General features: G+C 31.9%; 5 protein-coding genes across 11 annotated transcripts; 3 read left to right on the top strand and 2 right to left on the bottom strand.

The window, feature by feature from the left end:
* Positions 1-400: 400 nt before the first annotated feature.
* Dp (transcription factor Dp) lies at positions 401-3,932 on the top strand. Of its 2 annotated transcripts, none has more exons than XM_034316957.2 (11): positions 401-802; positions 1,547-1,665; positions 1,740-1,806; positions 1,951-2,057; positions 2,142-2,311; positions 2,463-2,625; positions 2,702-3,063; positions 3,139-3,221; positions 3,298-3,381; positions 3,456-3,722; positions 3,791-3,932. In XM_034316957.2, exons 1-10 carry the CDS (start codon positions 754-756, stop codon positions 3,686-3,688), a joined length of 1,437 nt encoding a protein of 478 aa, XP_034172848.1. In that variant the 5' UTR covers positions 401-753; the 3' UTR covers positions 3,689-3,722; positions 3,791-3,932. The 2 variants fall into 2 exon arrangements, with proteins under 2 accessions (XP_034172848.1, XP_034172849.1); XM_034316958.2 differs by having other exon boundaries at positions 727-802; positions 1,951-2,048.
* A 16-nt stretch (positions 3,933-3,948) lies between these two features.
* Positions 3,949-5,802, bottom strand: LOC117600915 (COP9 signalosome complex subunit 9). 3 transcript variants are annotated; one of them, XM_034316976.2, is made up of 4 exons: positions 5,662-5,802; positions 5,034-5,106; positions 4,856-4,925; positions 3,949-4,779 (listed from the first exon to the last, which is right to left on the bottom strand). In XM_034316976.2, exons 2-4 carry the CDS (start codon positions 5,100-5,102, stop codon positions 4,742-4,744), a joined length of 177 nt encoding a protein of 58 aa, XP_034172867.1. In that variant the 5' UTR covers positions 5,103-5,106; positions 5,662-5,802; the 3' UTR covers positions 3,949-4,741. The 3 variants fall into 3 exon arrangements, with proteins under 3 accessions (XP_034172867.1, XP_034172868.1, XP_034172866.1); XM_034316977.2 differs by lacking the exon at positions 5,662-5,802 and adding an exon at positions 5,237-5,294; XM_034316975.2 differs by lacking the exon at positions 5,662-5,802 and having other exon boundaries at positions 5,034-5,183.
* LOC117600906 (BRCA1-associated protein) lies at positions 5,659-8,396 on the top strand. 2 transcript variants are annotated; one of them, XM_034316955.2, is made up of 6 exons: positions 5,659-5,801; positions 6,309-6,587; positions 6,656-6,845; positions 6,933-7,251; positions 7,335-7,759; positions 7,832-8,396. In XM_034316955.2, exons 2-6 carry the CDS (start codon positions 6,331-6,333, stop codon positions 8,210-8,212), a joined length of 1,572 nt encoding a protein of 523 aa, XP_034172846.1. In that variant the 5' UTR covers positions 5,659-5,801; positions 6,309-6,330; the 3' UTR covers positions 8,213-8,396. The 2 variants fall into 2 exon arrangements, with proteins under 2 accessions (XP_034172846.1, XP_034172845.1); XM_034316954.2 differs by having other exon boundaries at positions 5,660-5,801; positions 6,326-6,587.
* A 329-nt stretch (positions 8,397-8,725) lies between these two features.
* Positions 8,726-15,588, bottom strand: LOC117600905 (uncharacterized). Of its 3 annotated transcripts, none has more exons than XM_034316953.2 (3): positions 14,303-15,588; positions 12,342-14,233; positions 8,726-12,163 (listed from the first exon to the last, which is right to left on the bottom strand). In XM_034316953.2, the coding sequence occupies exons 1-3, from the start codon at positions 14,766-14,768 to the stop codon at positions 10,481-10,483; spliced, it is 4,041 nt and encodes a 1,346-aa protein (XP_034172844.1). In that variant the 5' UTR covers positions 14,769-15,588; the 3' UTR covers positions 8,726-10,480. The 3 variants fall into 3 exon arrangements, with proteins under 3 accessions (XP_034172844.1, XP_034172842.1, XP_034172843.1); XM_034316951.2 differs by having other exon boundaries at positions 12,342-14,817; positions 15,140-15,588; XM_034316952.2 differs by having other exon boundaries at positions 12,342-14,817; positions 15,302-15,588.
* A 500-nt stretch (positions 15,589-16,088) lies between these two features.
* LOC117600908 (tRNA (guanine(10)-N(2))-methyltransferase TRMT11) lies at positions 16,089-18,720 on the top strand. The gene is made up of 9 exons (XM_034316956.2): positions 16,089-16,678; positions 16,745-16,810; positions 16,887-17,132; positions 17,232-17,366; positions 17,436-17,699; positions 17,758-17,896; positions 17,973-18,171; positions 18,236-18,362; positions 18,424-18,720. The coding sequence occupies exons 1-9, from the start codon at positions 16,577-16,579 to the stop codon at positions 18,583-18,585; spliced, it is 1,440 nt and encodes a 479-aa protein (XP_034172847.1). The 5' UTR covers positions 16,089-16,576; the 3' UTR covers positions 18,586-18,720.
* Positions 18,721-18,796: the final 76 nt, after the last annotated feature.

Below are 18,796 nucleotides of genomic sequence, written 5' to 3'. Positions count from 1 at the left end.
TAAGAAACAGATTATTCATTTTCGATTAAAAACTTAACGTCAAGTTGAGGTTTTCTCTTCAAATTTGCTAAAAAAAAATCGTTATTTGGGAATATCTTATATTGTCATAGGAACCATATTGAAATTAGAAGAGAATACGACATTTAAATTAAATTCACGTGTTGTCTATTCATTATCATGTTAATGGATTTGAAAGTTATTTAAGACGCAGTATTCGTTTTTTATTCGTTTTTTTTTAAAAGCAAATTTATTATTGGATAAAATTCGGGTAAGTTTTACCAACTCCGAATAAAAGTCCCGATAACAATCTTCATCGTTTTGATTACTAGAGACAGGTTTTTCGTGCAGATACTGTGCCCATAAACGTGGAACAGGAGGAGCCACGTGACTGAAAAAGTAACCAATCAGCTGTTTAACTTTGTCGTGCCGCCAAGCTCGTCTCTATTCTGTACTGTGCACGCGGAAGCTAGATTTTCGTGCGATATTTTTGTTTGCAGACAAGCATTCTAAGGAAATGCTTGCTTTAGTAGGATAAAGAAATAGCTAACTTTTACTTTCGTGCGTCAAACAAAACATTGTATAATCCGTATATCGTTGAATTCTGATCTTAAATGGTTCTATATCATAGTCGCCATTTTGGTGATAGACCGAGCCAAGATTAGCGAGTGTACCTATGATCTTTTTATTTTCACTCGGCATTCGGTCGATCGTCGTGATCGTCAGTGACGCCGGGACGGAATTCTAACCTCGAGGATGACGCAACAAAACAAAACGATGAACTTTCTCATACATGACGCGAATGGTGAGTATGCCGAGTGCGCGCCAATTATCAGCATGCCTCACTTCGAAGATACTCTCAATTTTCTTCAGATTCCATCGAGATCGCTTAGTTCCACTATTGTTATTGCTTTCCTCGACTTCAGCTCATTTTCCTCTTACTTTTTATATGATTCCCTTCAATTGTAAGTTCCTATTAACTCCTTTCTTTCCTTATATTCATTTTGCTTTTGTATCGTGTTTTTCTAGAATAAATATCTATATTGCATTGAAGTAGATAAGTTTTTATTTCCCCCCCTATTATAAGATGAATGAATCTAACTTCTTTTGAAGTTATTCTGATGTATTTCCCTTGGGAAAGTTACATACTTGCTTCTCTTGGTTGTTCAGTCGAATGGGTTACTCTGACTTCCTAATGTTTTCATTTAAATATAGAGACCCTATTTGAACTGATATTTGAGTTTAGCTAAATTACAAGAATTCAAGAAGGTCAATACATTTAATATATTAATGTTTAATATAATTTCAATGATATATAAGTACATATGTATATTTCATTAGTGAATCAGTTTTATAATGATAAGAGGAGTGATTTAAAAATCTTTCATAATGTAAGAATTAGTTTTGGTTGATTTGTAGTTATTACTCATACCTTGTTAAAATTGATTAAATATTTTGATAAAACTAATGTATTTTTTATTTCCTACTTTGCCAAACTTATTTTTCTTTAATTATTCATAAAATACTAGCAAATTTGCAATTGTTTTAGGTCATCCACAAGTAATAAAGGTAGTGCAAAGTACAGCCAATAAGGCATTGGGAGGTATTGTCAGTACAACAAATGCAGGTGGCCTTAAGGTCTTTAAGACTCCGAGCCAAGAATCTCAGGTAAAGTAAAATAGTTACAGATATAATTTCATATGTTAACAATAAATTTAATAATGTAACTTTATTTTCTTTAGGTTTTGTCATCTAACGCACAAGTTCTTAAAACTATCAGTTTGCAGAGTCCTTCAACTCCTGGCCAAAGTGAGTAACTTAAGTTCCTCTTTTTATATATGGTTATTGTATATTTAATTTTGTAAATGTTTCTTGTACCAATGTAGTCTCTTATCAGCAATTGCTTGAAATGTAATCTATGTCTACATTTTTACTTTTTTGTTATTATCCTAGGATTGGTTACAATACCATTACAGAATACAAAGTTAGCAACAACAAAAGCTGGTGAACCTGTATTGACTAAGACTATACAGTTAACATCTGCACAAATGGTAAAGCTTGTATGAACAACTTTTTTCTTTAGTTATATATGATGAAAATTAAACATTATTACATTGTTTGCTTCTTTTGTTCTTTCTTTTCAGAGCGATATAAAACAGGCAATAGTGTCTCAACAACAACAGCAACAGCAACAACAATCTGGTAATCAACAACTGGTGAAAGATGCAAGTGGAAAAACATATATCAGTCCAATATTAGATCACAGTGGTTCTAGGAAAAGACAGGATGTCGAGGGCGGCGATTTTGTACCAGAGTAAATAACCTATCTCATTTTTATGCTTATATCGAATATTTTTTTTTTTTTCGTTTATTACAATGTATAAGCAATGTTTGGTATTTCTAACCTGTTAGTTACATGTTTGTAAAAACTTTTGAATAAGTCACAAATTTTGATTTATTTATAGTAAACGAAGAAAAACAGAGAAAGTAGGTAAGGGATTACGTCATTTTTCAATGAAAGTTTGCGAAAAAGTTAAAAAGAAGGGAACTACGTCGTACAACGAAGTTGCAGATGAGCTTGTTGGAGAATTCACTAATCCTGCTCATATAAATTCTTTAACAGATCAGGTATATTTCTCCTCCTATTTATCTTATTTTTTTGAACAATACATAAATAAACATGAATAATATTTTTTGCTTATAGCAATATGATCAAAAAAACATTAGAAGACGCGTTTACGATGCTCTGAATGTTTTAATGGCGATGAATATTATTTCAAAAGAGAAAAAGGAAATTAGGTGGTTAGGTTTGCCAACTAATTCTCTTCAGGAATGTTTGGCACTTGAAAAAGATAAAAAGAAAAAGATCGAGAGAATCAAAGCGAAAACGCAACAATTACATCAATTGATTCTCTCGCATATCTCTTTTAAAAATCTGGTGGAACGTAATCGTGTCAATGAGAGTCTGCGTGGCCCACCAAAACCAAATTCTGCCATACAGCTGCCATTCCTGATTGTGAATACTAGCAAAAAGACTGTAATAGATTGCAGCATTTCGAATGACAAGTATGATACTAAATAACTTCTATTTTTATTAATATTTTAATTTGAGATAACAATAATGTAACTTGTTTATTTTAGAACCGAGTACCTGTTCAATTTTAACGATAAGTTCGAAATTCATGACGATATTGAAGTTTTAAAACAAATGGGTTTAGCTTTCGGTAAACGATTTGTTAGCTATTATCTAATTCATCTCTGATATCGATTAACTAATCAGAAATAATTATTTCTAATTAGGTTTAGAAAAAGGTGAATGCACTGAGGAAAATTTGCGAAAAGCTAAATTAATGGTTCCAAAATCTCTGGAAAAATATGTGGAACGTGCGTATTATTGATAAATTATGTTTAGATATTTAATCATTTTTTTAAACATACTTTTTATTGTTTTGTACTAGAACTAGCATCCGGTGATTTGGAAAAATTCATCCCAGTGACCATTCCTGGACCAAGTACTTCGATGGAAGACCTGGACATAAAATTAGAAGGCTCTCGACCACCTTCATCTTCTCACACTTCACTTTCGGAAGATGTTTTATCGCCACCCTCGCAGTATTATTCCGAGGAAGAGGATGAAGAGGAAGAAAGTGACCAGGATGACCAAGCCGATAGTGATCTCGAAGTTAACTAGCACTCCGAACGATTTTCTCGGGGCTGGACTCAGGGTAATTTTATAGAAGTTGATTATTGTCAAGTGTCGAGTGAAAGAAGACGATAATACTGTTTATTTTAGGATACTCGTCACTGTTAGCAGCGTACTCGACATGGTCGTCATCGATATCGCTCTTAAGAACATCATTCTCGTACGCAATCATGATGCGGACGAGTACCGGTAACCGAGGATCTAGTGAAAATAGAACCTCGTTACCACCGTTGATAAAAGTCTGTTAATGTGAAATGAGGATGGTCAAAAAGTGAATAAAATGTCGATTGGGGCCAAGGAGAAACACACACACACAAAAAAAGCAAGAAACAAATCGCGTAGGGATAAAACTCAAAAAAAGCTTCAGAACGTCTCGTCTAAAAAAGGAGACTATCGATGTATGACGATCGACAGGATCCATGATTATGCGGCGCGACTGAAACCCGGGGGTGCTATTTTAATTGTGCATCATCTTAACAGGTTTATATGACTAGCATCTATGTATTGTAAATTATAATCTTTGCAATGATATCGATATTAATGTGTACGAGACATTATGACCAGTACTCATTTTCTTATGGCACGTTTATAATTAATATCGCCCAAACTAATATACCAAGGATAAATGGTATTCTGGATATGGGCGCACGTCTGATTCAATTTCGAAACTAAAAATAATAAATTGTAATAATGTTAACGTATTGTGTATATCAATTTCTTTTCCTTGATATGTTTAGTAACTTGTTTTAGGTTTCAGTTGTAATAAAATATGAGTACATAATTATAATATTAAATATTCTTTTAATTTTTTTATAGGTATTTGTATGGATATATATATATATATATATATATATTAATATTAATTCAAACTGTGTTACTGTTATCTTATCATTTTAAATAAAAGATGATGGATTAATACTGGCGACTTATACAGGTTAATATAATTAATATGTTCTATTATTATTACTTATTACAAGTTGATAATGGGAAATACATTCTAAGTATGATAGTGTTACTGATGATGTAATAATTTATATCACTTTATTCCAGGTCATCATCATCATATAAGTCATCAAAATCTAAAAGCAGACATAATTATTACTCATAAACTTTATATTATTAGTAATAATTTATAGGTACATGCAAATCAAATACCATTGAAAAAATCTGCATGTACTGCTTTTTCACTTGCAGTAAGATCAACTAATAAGCGACTGCCACCAACCTGAAATAAATTGTTTCATTAATTATTTAACAAATAAAATCAAGTCAACTGTCAGTGAAAGGTGTATAACCTTAATAACCATAACCTTAATAACAATAACACAATTACCTCCTCCAATTCAATGTAAGAACCAGCACCATCAGGAAACATTTCATCAGCTACAAGGGTAGGCTTCATTTTCCTAAAATTGTAATTAAATGAACAATTTATAAATATTTTATATGAATGTTTTTGTTTTGACAGAATACAATATTGCATAAGTTCTTATAACGTAGAGTGTGTAAGAAAACAGCTGGTAAAAATATGCAGACCTAATTTCAGCTAGGGGTGTCTGGGATCCCCAAAATCATGATCCCTGGAGAACAAAGGCATGTCTAATCTTTTTGTATCTGTGGTCAATGATTTAATGATAATGATTCATTTCAGATGGCGTACATGATTATTTTTTGCACCTGGCACCTGAAAGTTTTCCACTCAAAGGAATAGATTGTATGTGATTGACATAAAATAAACGAAAAAGAGTAATGAGACGACGTAATAAACTGCAATTGTGACGATTGATTATATTTACCATTTGATATGAGCAAAATGTAATGGATCTCTAACTGCTTAACAATAATTTAATGGAAAACAATGAGTGGAAGATAATTTTAACCTTCTAATCAGAAGCAGTGTGACACTTTGTTAGATTGTTAGTTAATCATGGGGGTTGCTTAAACGTACAACAAATACTTACAAATAATGTACACAATGATAAATTTGTTTATAATAATGGACGATAAATATTATTTCATGGGATGAGTTCTTCTCCTATTTCGGTCTCTCTCTGCGTTATTCGCGTCGAGATTGTTGATGAAAATTCTGAAGAATCGAATGGTAAATATTTAGTTACTGTTTTCTATTAGAGCCATCACTTTCAGCTGTTTTTTAAATAACGTCTTATTTATTCCCATAACAGATTGTTTTGATTAATCATTATGTTTACAAACTTCTCAAAGGTTATGTTAGTGTCACAACAATGTTATATTTACATAATTATATTTTTAATAGTAGTAATGATAATTTTTAAACCTGTACGTTGTCTATAAACGAAACATGTAACAAAATAAATTTTTCCAGTATACATGTTTCTGTTTTTTAATTTTATATAATTAAGTAAATGTAAACATTACATGATATTACCTTTGTAAATTTCAATGTTAAGTCATAGTGTTTAGATCTGTAGTTTGTATTTCAGTTATATTATTACATCCTTAAAGTCAGTTAATGAATTTCTCATTTTTAAAAGATGTATTACTTTTGTTTGATGTATGAAATTTGCTATTATAGTTATTAACAGTGCAAAGAAGATCATTACTTGTTTGTATCATGATTAATTCACAGTGGATTTCGTAATCCAGGAGCAATGGCTGCCAAGATGAGGGGTCGCAGAGAACCAACCAAGATAAATATGGAGAATCTTACTGAGAAGGGAGATTTATCACTTCCTTCTCAAGGAACTAGTAAGTCTGGCTCTAATTCAAGAGCCAATTCAGAAGAAAATACTTATGATGATACAGAAATGGCTGGTGCAAGTGCTTGTGCATGTGATCAAATAAATTTCATCTCTGGAAATCCATTTGTTGAAGTAACCAAAGGAATTATACATTTGTATAAGGAAAAGTATGCAGATTTATTTCATCACATCATTATGAAATACAGTTCTAAATGTAGTTGATAATTTTTTTCAGCAAATTAACAGATATACATCATGCAGCAGAACGTACCCAAACCATCTGCATCCTATCAGTCCCAGCTACAATGACTTGTCATGATCTTTTAAGGTTTACAGCACCTTGCCATCAAGATGTACGACATTTTAGGATACTTAGAGATGGAAGTCCTAATCAGTATATGGCACTAATTACCTTTAAATCTGCTGTAATTATATTGAATTGTTTTTTCAAATACAGGAAAATTTCAATGCATTGTTTCTCGCGTAATCGTTTATTTTTTCACTTTTTCTAGAGTGCAGCAACAGAGTTTTATGGTTCTTTCAATGGTACTCCATACAATTCTTTTGAACCAGATGTTATATGTCATATGGTATTCGTGTATAGCGTAGAAGTAACATACAATGCTATGCCTTTGTCTGGGCATACAGAGTTACCACTTTGCCCAGTTTGCTTGGAGAGAATGGACGAAAGTGTTGATGGGATTTTAACAATTCTGTGTAATCATACCTTCCATGCAAGTTGTTTAGCTAAATGGGGGGACACCTCTTGTCCAGTTTGTAGATATGCTCAGACTCCAGAATCATTTGCAGATAGCTATTGTATGGAATGTAGTACGTAAAAAACAAATGCTTTAGGTTTTACTTAAAAAGGTGGTGTAATAGGAATAGAAAATAAAAATGAAAATATCTTTTAGATACCGGAGAGAGTAATGATGCTCTATGGATCTGTTTGATATGTGGACACATAGGTTGCTCGCGATATCATCAAGGACACGCTTTCCAACATTACCGCGAAACACACCATTGTTACGCTATGCAATTAGGCAACAATAGAGTGTGGGATTATGTCGGAGATAATTTTGTTCATCGATTATTACAAAATAAAGATGGAAAAATGGTTGAAGGTGGTCCTACAGCAACCAAGGCGGAAGGTGCTGCAATGGAGGAAAAAGTAGATTCCGTGCAGCTCGAATTCACTTATCTCTTAACGTCGCAATTAGAAACTCAAAGACAGTACTTTGAAGAAAGATTATCACGATTAGAACAGCATTCTGTTTTACAAACTACAGAGCTCAGAGAAAAGTTAGGTCAAGTGTCGGAAGAAAGCGCCAAAGTTAAGGTGAATTAATATGCTTTAGTTTGTTTTAATAATTATGTATTTAATATTAAAACCAATTATATTGTATCGTAGGAACAATTAGCCTCGTTAACTCGAGAGAAACAGAATGTAGATAAACGATTACAACAAGTTAGTAATAAATTAGTACAAGTACAGGCGGAACTGACTGAAGAAAAAGAGTTAAGGAAAGCATTAGAATTAAATCAGGCCACTTGGCAAGATAAGTATAAAACGTTACAAAATGAAATGACCGAATATAAAGAAGCAAAACAAGCAGAGGTTGCAGATTTAAAGGATCAGGTACAGGATTTAATGTTTTACCTTGATGCTCAAAAGAAAGTTGAGGATTCGGAACTGAGAGATGAAATCGCATCAGGTCGTATAATGATCCCAGAAACTTCCAATCCTGCTAAGAAGAATACTCGACCTTCTAAGTCACGTAAAAAACGTTGATATTATTTGCTAATATTCTACACAATTATTTTTGAATTGCTCTTAAGAATTAAACTGATTTTGTATCACGTTTTTAATTATGTCAAATAAACAATTTTCTTACTGATTTTAAACAGCAGGCACTTTGAGGGATGGCGCAAAAAAAAAAAAAAAAAAAAAAAAAAAAAAAAAAAAAAAAAAAAATCACCCAGTAATGTGAACAGCTTAAATTTATAATTTTCAGAAGTATTTTGTGAGTAATGAATTAAATAATAATCGTACTGTATATATAAATTTAAATAAACTTCATTTACTTAAAATTAATCGCTAATCAGCATATTGTGTAATAAAAAATAAATTTTTCATATTCTTTTAATAATGAAATTTAGCAGACGCTTACATTTAAACGTATGAAGATTATTTTATAAATATAATATTAAAGTAGTTTAATCTTTATAAAATTTTTTTCAACATTTTTACACTTGGTTTTTTTTTGCATAAATATGATTATTTTACATTGACAAACAAGGATTAAACACGGTATTGGTACTAATAATAAAAATGCAAAGAAAAACTTATTTAAAAAAGTACCTCAATACATAATTTTTATTAAGGTATACACATGTTGCTGATTTATAGTTTCTTTTTATGATAATAATTATCCTATTTTTATTCTCATAAGAGTACGAGTTTGCTTTTAGACAATTATTAGTTGCCAACACAATTCGTTGGCCCAGTTATAAAATAAAACTGATATACATATTTACATTATCTACAATCGCATTCAGTTAGAATGCACGTGTTTAACTAAACGATTGCACGTTTGGACGTCGATGTTGGTCATGCATATATGTATGTAAATAAGTTTTACTTGATCGTTGACATTATTAAAAACTATTATATATTTAAATACAACGAAGCACAGTTTCTTTTCTGCATACGAACAAAAACAAACAGATAATAGATTATGAATTCTAAAAAAATAATTCGTCAAATAATTATTAACAAATAGAAACTCCATATATTATACGGAAACAGCATAATCTTTTAAAATGTTGCATGCAGTTTTGTTTAAATTTGAAATAACGTTTTACAGAAACTTAATTTCACAACAACAACGGATCCTTTAATACAGTACAACGAAATTTGAATACGTGTAGTAGTTCAGCGCTCCACTATTTTCATATTGCTCTCTTACAAAATTAAATGACAATGAATTGTCAAATATCTCAATACAAAACAACCAACTGTTAAGATATTTGCCATAGTATTATCATACCAAACATACTGGTAAATATATTTTCTGAAACTTTGCACTAGTTCCTTTATATTCACAAATTTTTCTTATTACTTTAGATATATATTTAATATATCAAGGTTCACTGTTATTAGAGAGCAATATGAGGAACCAACATCGATCAGTCTTGGAATTACGATTAGAGATAAAAATTATGATATTTTGCAAAATATATAAATATAAAAGAATAATAACTAAGATCCGTAACTACCTTGTGATAATTAATAACGCTAATTATCAATAGGGCCATATGCGTTATAAACTTAACGCAGATACAATATGGGCCTTCTTATCCTTTCTCACATTCAATGCCAATGCATAAAATCACAATATGCATGCTTCGTGTAAAATAGTTATTGTAAAAAAATTTCGTACAATAATCAACACATAAAAAGTGCTTAATGATTCCATAATATTGATCAGTTAGTTATTATTACCTAATAGTTAATTAGTGTAAGTTGGCAAAAGCATTTCATCTTATAGTCTTCCTTTTATGGAAATTACTCAAATCTCCAGACAACATGTATCAGTTAATATTCATTAAAAATTTCTTATTATCTTAAGTAGTTACAGTCTCGAGTCATTGTATTTAGCAGACTATATGACGAAAATTTTCGAAGTGCTACACATAATGCACAATGCATAGTACATAATGTAAAATCGTCTTTTTCTTGCAGGATAAGACAAATTAAACCTTTTACATTTGATAATACCGCTAGTTAATACTAGCAGGATAAATTCAAGTTTAAAATGTCTATGTTAAAGTATGTAATAAACAAGAATAAAAACGAACGAGATTTAAACAAAACTATGTAAGGTCATAAACAAATATTACATTTGTTTCGGTCACGTTTTGTTTTGTGCTCAATTAGTTTCTACTATCAATAGATAAAGAAATAAAAGATAAAAGAATACGTTTAAAATATTGTAATTCATTATTTGTAAAACAATATTAAATATTGACTAAATAGATTGGAAATCTCGTTCGTCCTTTAATTTTCGGTATTTACAGGTTCGCGTGCATGATGAATTCTGACATGTTTATTGTGATTGGATTTCGTACCACTAGATTTTCCGCAAATATGACATGTATATGGTCTGGCACCTGAATGTACTCGCAAGTGTTCTTTTAGATAATATGATCTATGAAACGTTTTGTTGCAAACATCGCATGTATACGCTTTGTTCTCCTCGTGTTCTTTTACATGCCTTAAACAATTATACTTTCGTATGAATTGGGCACCGCAATAATTGCAGGTAAAAGGACGCACATTTCTATGAGAATTCATATGAGCAGTGTAATCGCTGTGCCGGTAAAACGCGGCACTGCATTGATTACATTTAAAAGGTTTGGTGCTACGAGCAGCGTGAGTCCATTTGTGCAATTGTAAATTCCACTTAGTACTAAACGTTTTAGAGCAAACTTGACATTCATATGGTCTTTCGCCGTTATGAACTCGCATATGTACTGCTAAGGAAGATCGCAAATAAATACACTTACATATGGGACATTCAACATTTTCATTCTCTCTTTGAGCATCGGGAACAAATCTTCTGTTATGAGCTCGACGCATGTGTCGAGTCAGGCTAGCCATGTGAATGAATCTTTCGTTACAGTATGTACATGCTTTTGGTTTCTCATCGTGCGTCTCCTTATGCCAAGCTAATTTTTTCTTTGTATGAAATATCTCACCGCAATGACATATATAATCCTTCAATTTCTTTTTTATATTCAGATGATGTCTATTCTTATGCTGAGTTAAATTTGAATATCTACGAAACGTTTCATTGCAAAGATTACACTTGACAGGTGCATTCCCGGTATGGCCATTAGTATGTTCGTCTAATTTTTGTTTCGTCAAAAATGCTTTGTCACAAACGGTACAGGGAAATGGTTTGATTCCTAGATGTCTTTTCACGTGTAATTTAAAATTTTGTTTCCTATAAAAATACTTTCCACACTGGCTGCATTCTAACGGATGTATTTTTAGGTGGGCATTAAATAGTAAAACTGAAGGAAATTCTTCGTTACATATCTGGCACTTGGTACTCTCACGAATTCTCTTCGCTGTTTCGGTAACGTGTACTCTTTTATGATGTAACTGTAATGATTTTTCACTACTAAATCGTTGATTACAAAGTGTACAAAGCACTTCGATGTTCGATGGTATTACCAACGTTTCAATCTTTTGATCAGATTCTACTTTTGCTATTAATTCCAATGATTGCGGTGGTTGTAGTTGATGTAAAAGTGGTTGTTGATGTAAAAGTGGCTGTTGATGGTAAGCTTGCTGAACATGTAAACCCGGTACAAAAAAATCGTCAAATGCATTCATCCGACCATCCAATAACTTAATATCTTTTATTTCAGGTTGATCCGTTGATTCTCTACTGCTACTGGGTCCAGCTTCTTGATGCACGGTAGTACTGTGTACTCGACGTTCTTTCGGACAATCAAATGTTTCTGGACAATGGTAACATTTAAATGTTCTTTTTGTCGGTGTTTTTCTATCTCGATCTAAGAATAAACTTGATGTAAAATGTGTAGCTAAAGATCTGCTATCTAATAACGGGCCACTAATTTCATTGTCCGATCCTTCAGATTCTTCCCAACTTTCACGTGCCATCAAATCATAAGAGGTTGACATACACGACGACTCGTGACCAGCATACAACTAGATTGAATACAATAGAATTCTTATTGTACAGGTAAGTTTTATAATTCAAATAATAATTTAGTAATAACCTAATGTTAATAAATATATAGCAATAATTTATATACTATAAATAAAGTATGATTAAATAAAATACAACCTGATAATCTTCTTTGCAGAAAAAGAATTGTATACACACCTGCCAAGCTGATTGTTCTGTACACCCATTGCTTTCCTGTTCTGATAATTCACCTCTGGGTGGCATAGTTTCATCGGCCCTCATGTTAATACTTTTCACTTCTTCATCTACACCTATTCCTCCTTCGCTACTTGCCATAGATTGTTGACTGGTTGCACTAACAGCTTTTTGTGAAGAATCACTTATAAATGTACTAGGAACTAATATTTGAAGACCATCTAATTCAAACATATTCATTGGACCTGCATGAGCATCCTCATTTAAACTAAGAAGTTCCACTGATTGCTTTTGTATAATTGATTTAGATGAATGAAAGCATTTTGAATCAGAACTGCTTGCAATATCACTAGATTCTGACAAATTTACAAGATTATGATTCTTATTTGTTGCATTATATGATTCTTCTATGGGTGTTGATTGTTGCGAATGAATTGTAGGAAATGAACTCACATGCTCAGTGATTACAGACTGATATGCTGTGTCTCCTACTTTCTTTTCATTTTCACACAAAGAAAGTTCTGATTGATCAGCTTTTACATCTTGTTCAATTGAAGAACAATCAATAGGATCTTTTTCTGGTGATGTATCCATTGCTCCATTACTTTCTTCATCATGACTTAGGTCATTAGCATCCATATGACAAAATGAATGCACTGATGCAGGTGAACATGGTTTACTGAGATCTTTTCTAACTCTCAATACAGAGATACCACTACTTACAGATAATGGAGTATGCGATCTAACATGATCTGTACTTTCTCCATATTTAACAAAAGGTGTGTGTGGGCTAGGTATTTCTTCTATTTCCATATCTGCCTCATCAAAATTATTTTCTGCTTCATTCTTTTCATCCTCTTCATCTTCATCTTGCAATGTATTTGCATCAAAACCAATTGGACATGAATTCAGATTTTCATTCGAACCAAAATCTGAACGAACCGAGTATGTTCTATATTTTCTTTGTACCACTGGTGATGCAGGTGCAGATAAACTGTTTTTATAATGATATAAAAGACAAGAATTTTTATTTTCATCACTATCTAGATAAGTTTCTGAACTCTCATTAATTTTTATTTCTATGTCAGATTTACAACTGGTATCATGTTCACTAGAATTACTGGTTTCATGAATTACACTTTCTGCTCTTTCAAGGGATGATTTTTGTATCAGACCTTCATCTTTCTTTTTATCATTGGACTCTTTTTGTGATTCACCATTAAATTCAGATGCCACAATAGTAATTACAAGGTGGTCTAATTGTTCTACTTGAGGTTGAACCGATTCTTTTCTAGGCATTTCAGATGAGGTACCTTGATTTTCATTTATCTCTTTTCTGTGAGGAACTTTTTCATTAGTTGTTTTATCAGTTTCACTCTCACTAACCACAGATGACATTTCAGGCATGATAATTTTATTATTATCATCATCATCTTTATATCTATGCACATATTCCTGCATTTCTGATGATTCATAATGAACATCTGCAGTGATAACACGCGATGATTCTCCATCATCAATATCTGGTAGAACACTTTCAACTTTATCATCTGAAGTATTAACAACATTACAAGTGATTTCTAATGTTTTTGGAATGCTATCATATTCATTTTGCATATTATGTTGATGTTCAGCACTTGAACTGTGTGCTTCTTCTGCATGTTCTATTTGAATTGTACTAGTTCCATTTTCATTTTGCTGTATAGAGCTATCTTCATTTAATGCAGGGGGAGATACTGGAAGATTGATGTCTGGTAACACTTGTTCAGACTCTTGCTCTGGCTCAGGTAAAATTTCAGGTAAAATTTGTTTTGGCTCGGAATTATTTACAGATACAGCAATGGCAGTTCTACCACTTGTTTCACCAGCCATAGTCACCACTGGCCTAATTCTAGCTGTATTAGATATAGTTGTGACCGGTGAGATCATCTGAACAGTTGGTATCTGTTGTTGCTGGTACATACCATACGGATTATAGAGCATCTGCATCATCTGATTAGCTTGTGGACCCATCGCGTATTGTGGTATCATCATAGTGCCATTATTTACAAACTGTTGATAACTAAATGAAGCAAACTGAGGTGGCATTACAGTACCAATAGGTGGACACTCAAAAATAGGTCCTATAGGATATGGAGATTGAGCTGATACATGAGTATTCTGTGTAACTTGAGATGTACTTTGTGGTGATTGTATAGCTGGAGATGCTGGAGGTGCAGTTGGTGACAATTGAGTCTGTTGCAAATGTAAAGAATTAGTACTAGCTTTAATAAGAGCTTCAATAACTTGTTCCTTGGGATGAGTGTCCAAATGTCTTTGTAAGCTGATACCCTCACGTAAGTAGAGGGTACATACTGGACAAGCCACTGCACTCCCTGATGTTCCATTGCTTGTTGCATCCATGGTGTCTGTGATATCTTGTTTACACATTTAATTTTCTCAACTATTACATTGAACACAGCCAATGTAATGAAACTCTCTGTAAAAGATGCACATTGAAGTAATAACACCACTTTTTTCTTTTTGTAATTGACGTCTTTACTATTAATGCCAGTGTTATAGTTTTTATCGAATTTGTTGTAGATATCGTGGTGGTCGTCGTGGTCGTCGTTGATGTCGGCGTCGTGACCGCCGCCGTGGTCGTCTCCGTCGCCGTCGCCGTCGCTGTCGTTGTCGTCGTAGTCGCCGTCGCTGTCGCTGTCGCTGTCGCCGTCGCCCTCACCGTCACCGTCACCGTCGCCGTCGCCGTCGCTGTCGCCGTCGTTGCCGTCGTGATGGTCGTTATGATTGTAGAAACGTACTCGTTGTAACCCGTTAATTTGACTAATATTGTTAACACATATCGTCAATGGCTGGCTGCATTTTGGGCTTTATCAGGCCTGCAAACACATTAGAGCACGGCATATGCACAGCCGACACGTTGCAGCAGGCAGTGCCCCAAAAATATCGACGTTCATGGCTACCTGGTTCGTGTGTGCGATGGAGCCAGCAAGGCAGTCGCGGACAAATCAATATCCTATTAAATCGCTAGCCTCCCCTGCTCTTATTAAATTACACCTGCACCATTCACACACATCCGCGATACAACACCCTCCTTAATTCTGGATATAATAACTCTTCTTAAGAGCCTTTTGTTCCTCATTCGATTATCGAAACGGCATGTTTTTCGCCCGATTCCAGCCTAAAAACACAACAGAAAACAGTGACGAGTGGTATTCCACCTTAGAATGAGAACAACAAGAAGTGTTACTACGAATATAGCGCCCCCTCGTATACTGTTCTATTAGCCATAATCTTCTACATCTACCGATTACGAAATAATCGTTCTCTATTTTATCAACTATTCTAAAAGCGTCAAAACACATTTTACATTCGTTGGAATTTTTATATTATTATGTATATTATTCCATTCATAATTTGTCTCTTTTCTTTCCCTTTGATCTCTTACTTTTCCGTTCAGAATATTCATTTTCTATTTCTTTTCAGCTCTTATTCTTTGTACATCAAACATATTCATTTTATTATTTATTACTCTTTTTGATCTTATTATACAAGTATTATGTTATTTAAACATTTTCTAATATTTTATTTAAATTATGAACACATTTTTGCATTACTGCAATTGCTACTATTACAATTATAGTAGAGATAACGTTTCATTGATTAGTATCCAAATAGAAAACTTAATACCAATAATTTTATTCATTAATATGTTGATAATGTTAAATGAAAATAAATTACATTAATATTATTTCAAATCCATAGGATCTGAAATAAATAACAGTGCAATTAGGACACAATTTTTCAATAATAAGTGATATCTTACTATATTTTATTTATCTATGGCTTCAAGTAGACATGCGCTTTTGTCTATGTATTATTAAAGAATATCCATACATGTTGACCACGTTGGTAGAGTTGTAAATTACATGATTTTGTATTTTTGATATTTTATCACTTTTATCATTTCACATACAAATATGTAATAATTTGTATTATGTCGTAAAACTACTTTTGTAAAACTACTTGAAATTACAAATCTGACAAAGATATATTATGACATAAGTACAAAATAAATGGCTAAACTAGAGAATTAGTTTAAAATAAAACATATTTTCTGACATTAGGTCAATCGATAGTTAAATAAACTTAGTCAAATTGTTTCAAGTAATTACTATATAAAACTGAAATATACTTATAGTATTAGGATCATATTATTTACATACATAGGTAGTGTGATGCAGTTGAATTTAAATAAGTATAAAACATTGATAATGAATAGTGAATGGAAAATATATCTATTTTGGTTTGCTCATGAACATATTGACTTTAGAGAAGCTGTAAGTGGATTTATATTCACTTATTTAAGTATCTTACATATTTGCTAATTTTTGTTTTTGTTTTAGGAGATGGAATCTATTCTTAATATGTTCAATGTAAATATAAATGTTAGACCTAAATGGAAAGAAAATGTAAGAAATTAAAATTATTACATTATATATTATAATATTATACATTTATTTGGATTACAAATAATTTTTATTATAGCCTTATTGGATAACTAATTTACCTTCAGAAACTATTGCACATCAAATTTCAAGTAGAGCAGTTTGTGTGAGGTTTTGTATAGAATTATGGGCTAACAGTAAAACATTGGAAGAGTTACATGATAAATTAAAATCTTATCCAGTTACAGAAATAAAAAGACATACTGGAAACAACAAATCATTTAAAATAATAGTTGAAACATTTTGTAAACACTTTCCACAATGTGAAAAAGTAAACAAAATAGAGGTAAATGTATGAATTATTCTATAATTCTTTTTTTACAAATACATTACATAAGTTAAACAATTTAAATCTATCCTTTTATAAACAAGTGTTGTATAAAAGTCTTTCAGTTATTTACCCCTGGAAGGACCAGTGAGATTAAATAATCCAGATACAACTTTATGTTATGTAGAGTTTTATGGATTAAATCCCAATGACATTCCTGAACAACCTTATGAATTGTTTTTTGGTAGATGGGTAAGCTATTATTCAAATGACAATATATGATTGATTATACCTCTGATATTTGAAATAATGTGCTTTTAGATTACAAGTGGACAAAGAGATTTAATCAGAAAATTATCCCTGAAAACTAGAAAATTTATAGGTAATACTTCTATGGATCCTCAATTGTCATTAATAATGGCAAATCAGGCTCTGGTTCAAAAAGGAGATATTGTTCTTGATCCTTTTGTGGGTACTGGTTCTTTATTAGTTGCTGCTTCTCATTTTGGAGGATATACATTAGGAACAGATATAGATTTTCTAATGCTTCACGGACGTACAAGACCTACTCGAATCACACAAAAGGTAAAAAGATTAATTTCTTCAGAAAATCATTACTAATTCTCATGAAAATAATTGTCAGATTAGGGAGAAGGATGAAAGTATTGCCGCAAATATGAGTCAGTATGGAAAACGATCATACTATATTGATGTTGTTGTGTCTGATTTTTCTTACCCTCTATGGCGTTCAGATATGCGCATAGATGCTATAATTACGGATCGTACGTTGGTAACAAATAATTAAATTGGTATTACTGATTATATATGTATTTAATTTTAATAATTTCAATTTTACAGCTCCTTATGGTATACGAGAATCAACAGAAAGAATAGGTACAACAAAATCAAATCCAGTAATAGAGGAACATCAAGCATCATCACATATACCATCTAAAGTTGGTTATGGTTTAACTCAAATATTTACAGATTTATTAAATTTTTCGGCCAGGCATCTTAAAATGCATGGCAGATTAGTGTGTTGGTTTCCTTTATTTAGGTAAGTGGTATTGTTGGAACCAAAAAAATTATTTTTTGGAAAAAATTATTATTATTCTTTTTAGAGATCAATATTCAGAACATCAATTACCGACACATCCGTGTCTAGAACTAGTTGCAAATTCAGAACAAGTACTTAGTATTTATACTAGTCGAAGATTATTAACTTATCAAAAAATTCAGGATCCAAAGGTATGTTCCGGTAAATAGAATTAAATAAACAGTTAACTAAATTTTTTATTTTCCGTATCAGGAATCAGATGAAGTGATTTCTACGAATTTAATTGATTTTCGAGAACAATATTTTGCATTAAGGAATGAAAGTCGAAAAGAAAAACGACTAAAGAAAGCTGTAGAAAAAGCTAAGAACAGAGAACTTTGGGAACAGAATAATAAAGAAAATGCAAAAAGATGACTCTTTAATTATTTTATGTGTAACAAACATTTATTTCATCCTTCAAATTTCTTCTTTGTGAATATATTTTTCACTAACCTTTTGCAGTTTGTGATCATAAATCCAATTTAAAGAATTACATAGAATGTACATAAACGAACGTGTAATAAATTTAATACTGAAACAATTTTTTTTATTGAAAATAAAGCGATTCGTAATATTTTTGAACTAT

This window comes from Osmia lignaria, chromosome 16, assembly GCF_051020975.1.
Source record: "Osmia lignaria lignaria isolate PbOS001 chromosome 16, iyOsmLign1, whole genome shotgun sequence".
Taxonomy (NCBI): domain Eukaryota; kingdom Metazoa; phylum Arthropoda; class Insecta; order Hymenoptera; family Megachilidae; genus Osmia; species Osmia lignaria.
The sequence above is the reverse complement of the archived record's forward strand: the minus strand, read 5'-3'. Positions and strand labels throughout refer to the sequence as shown.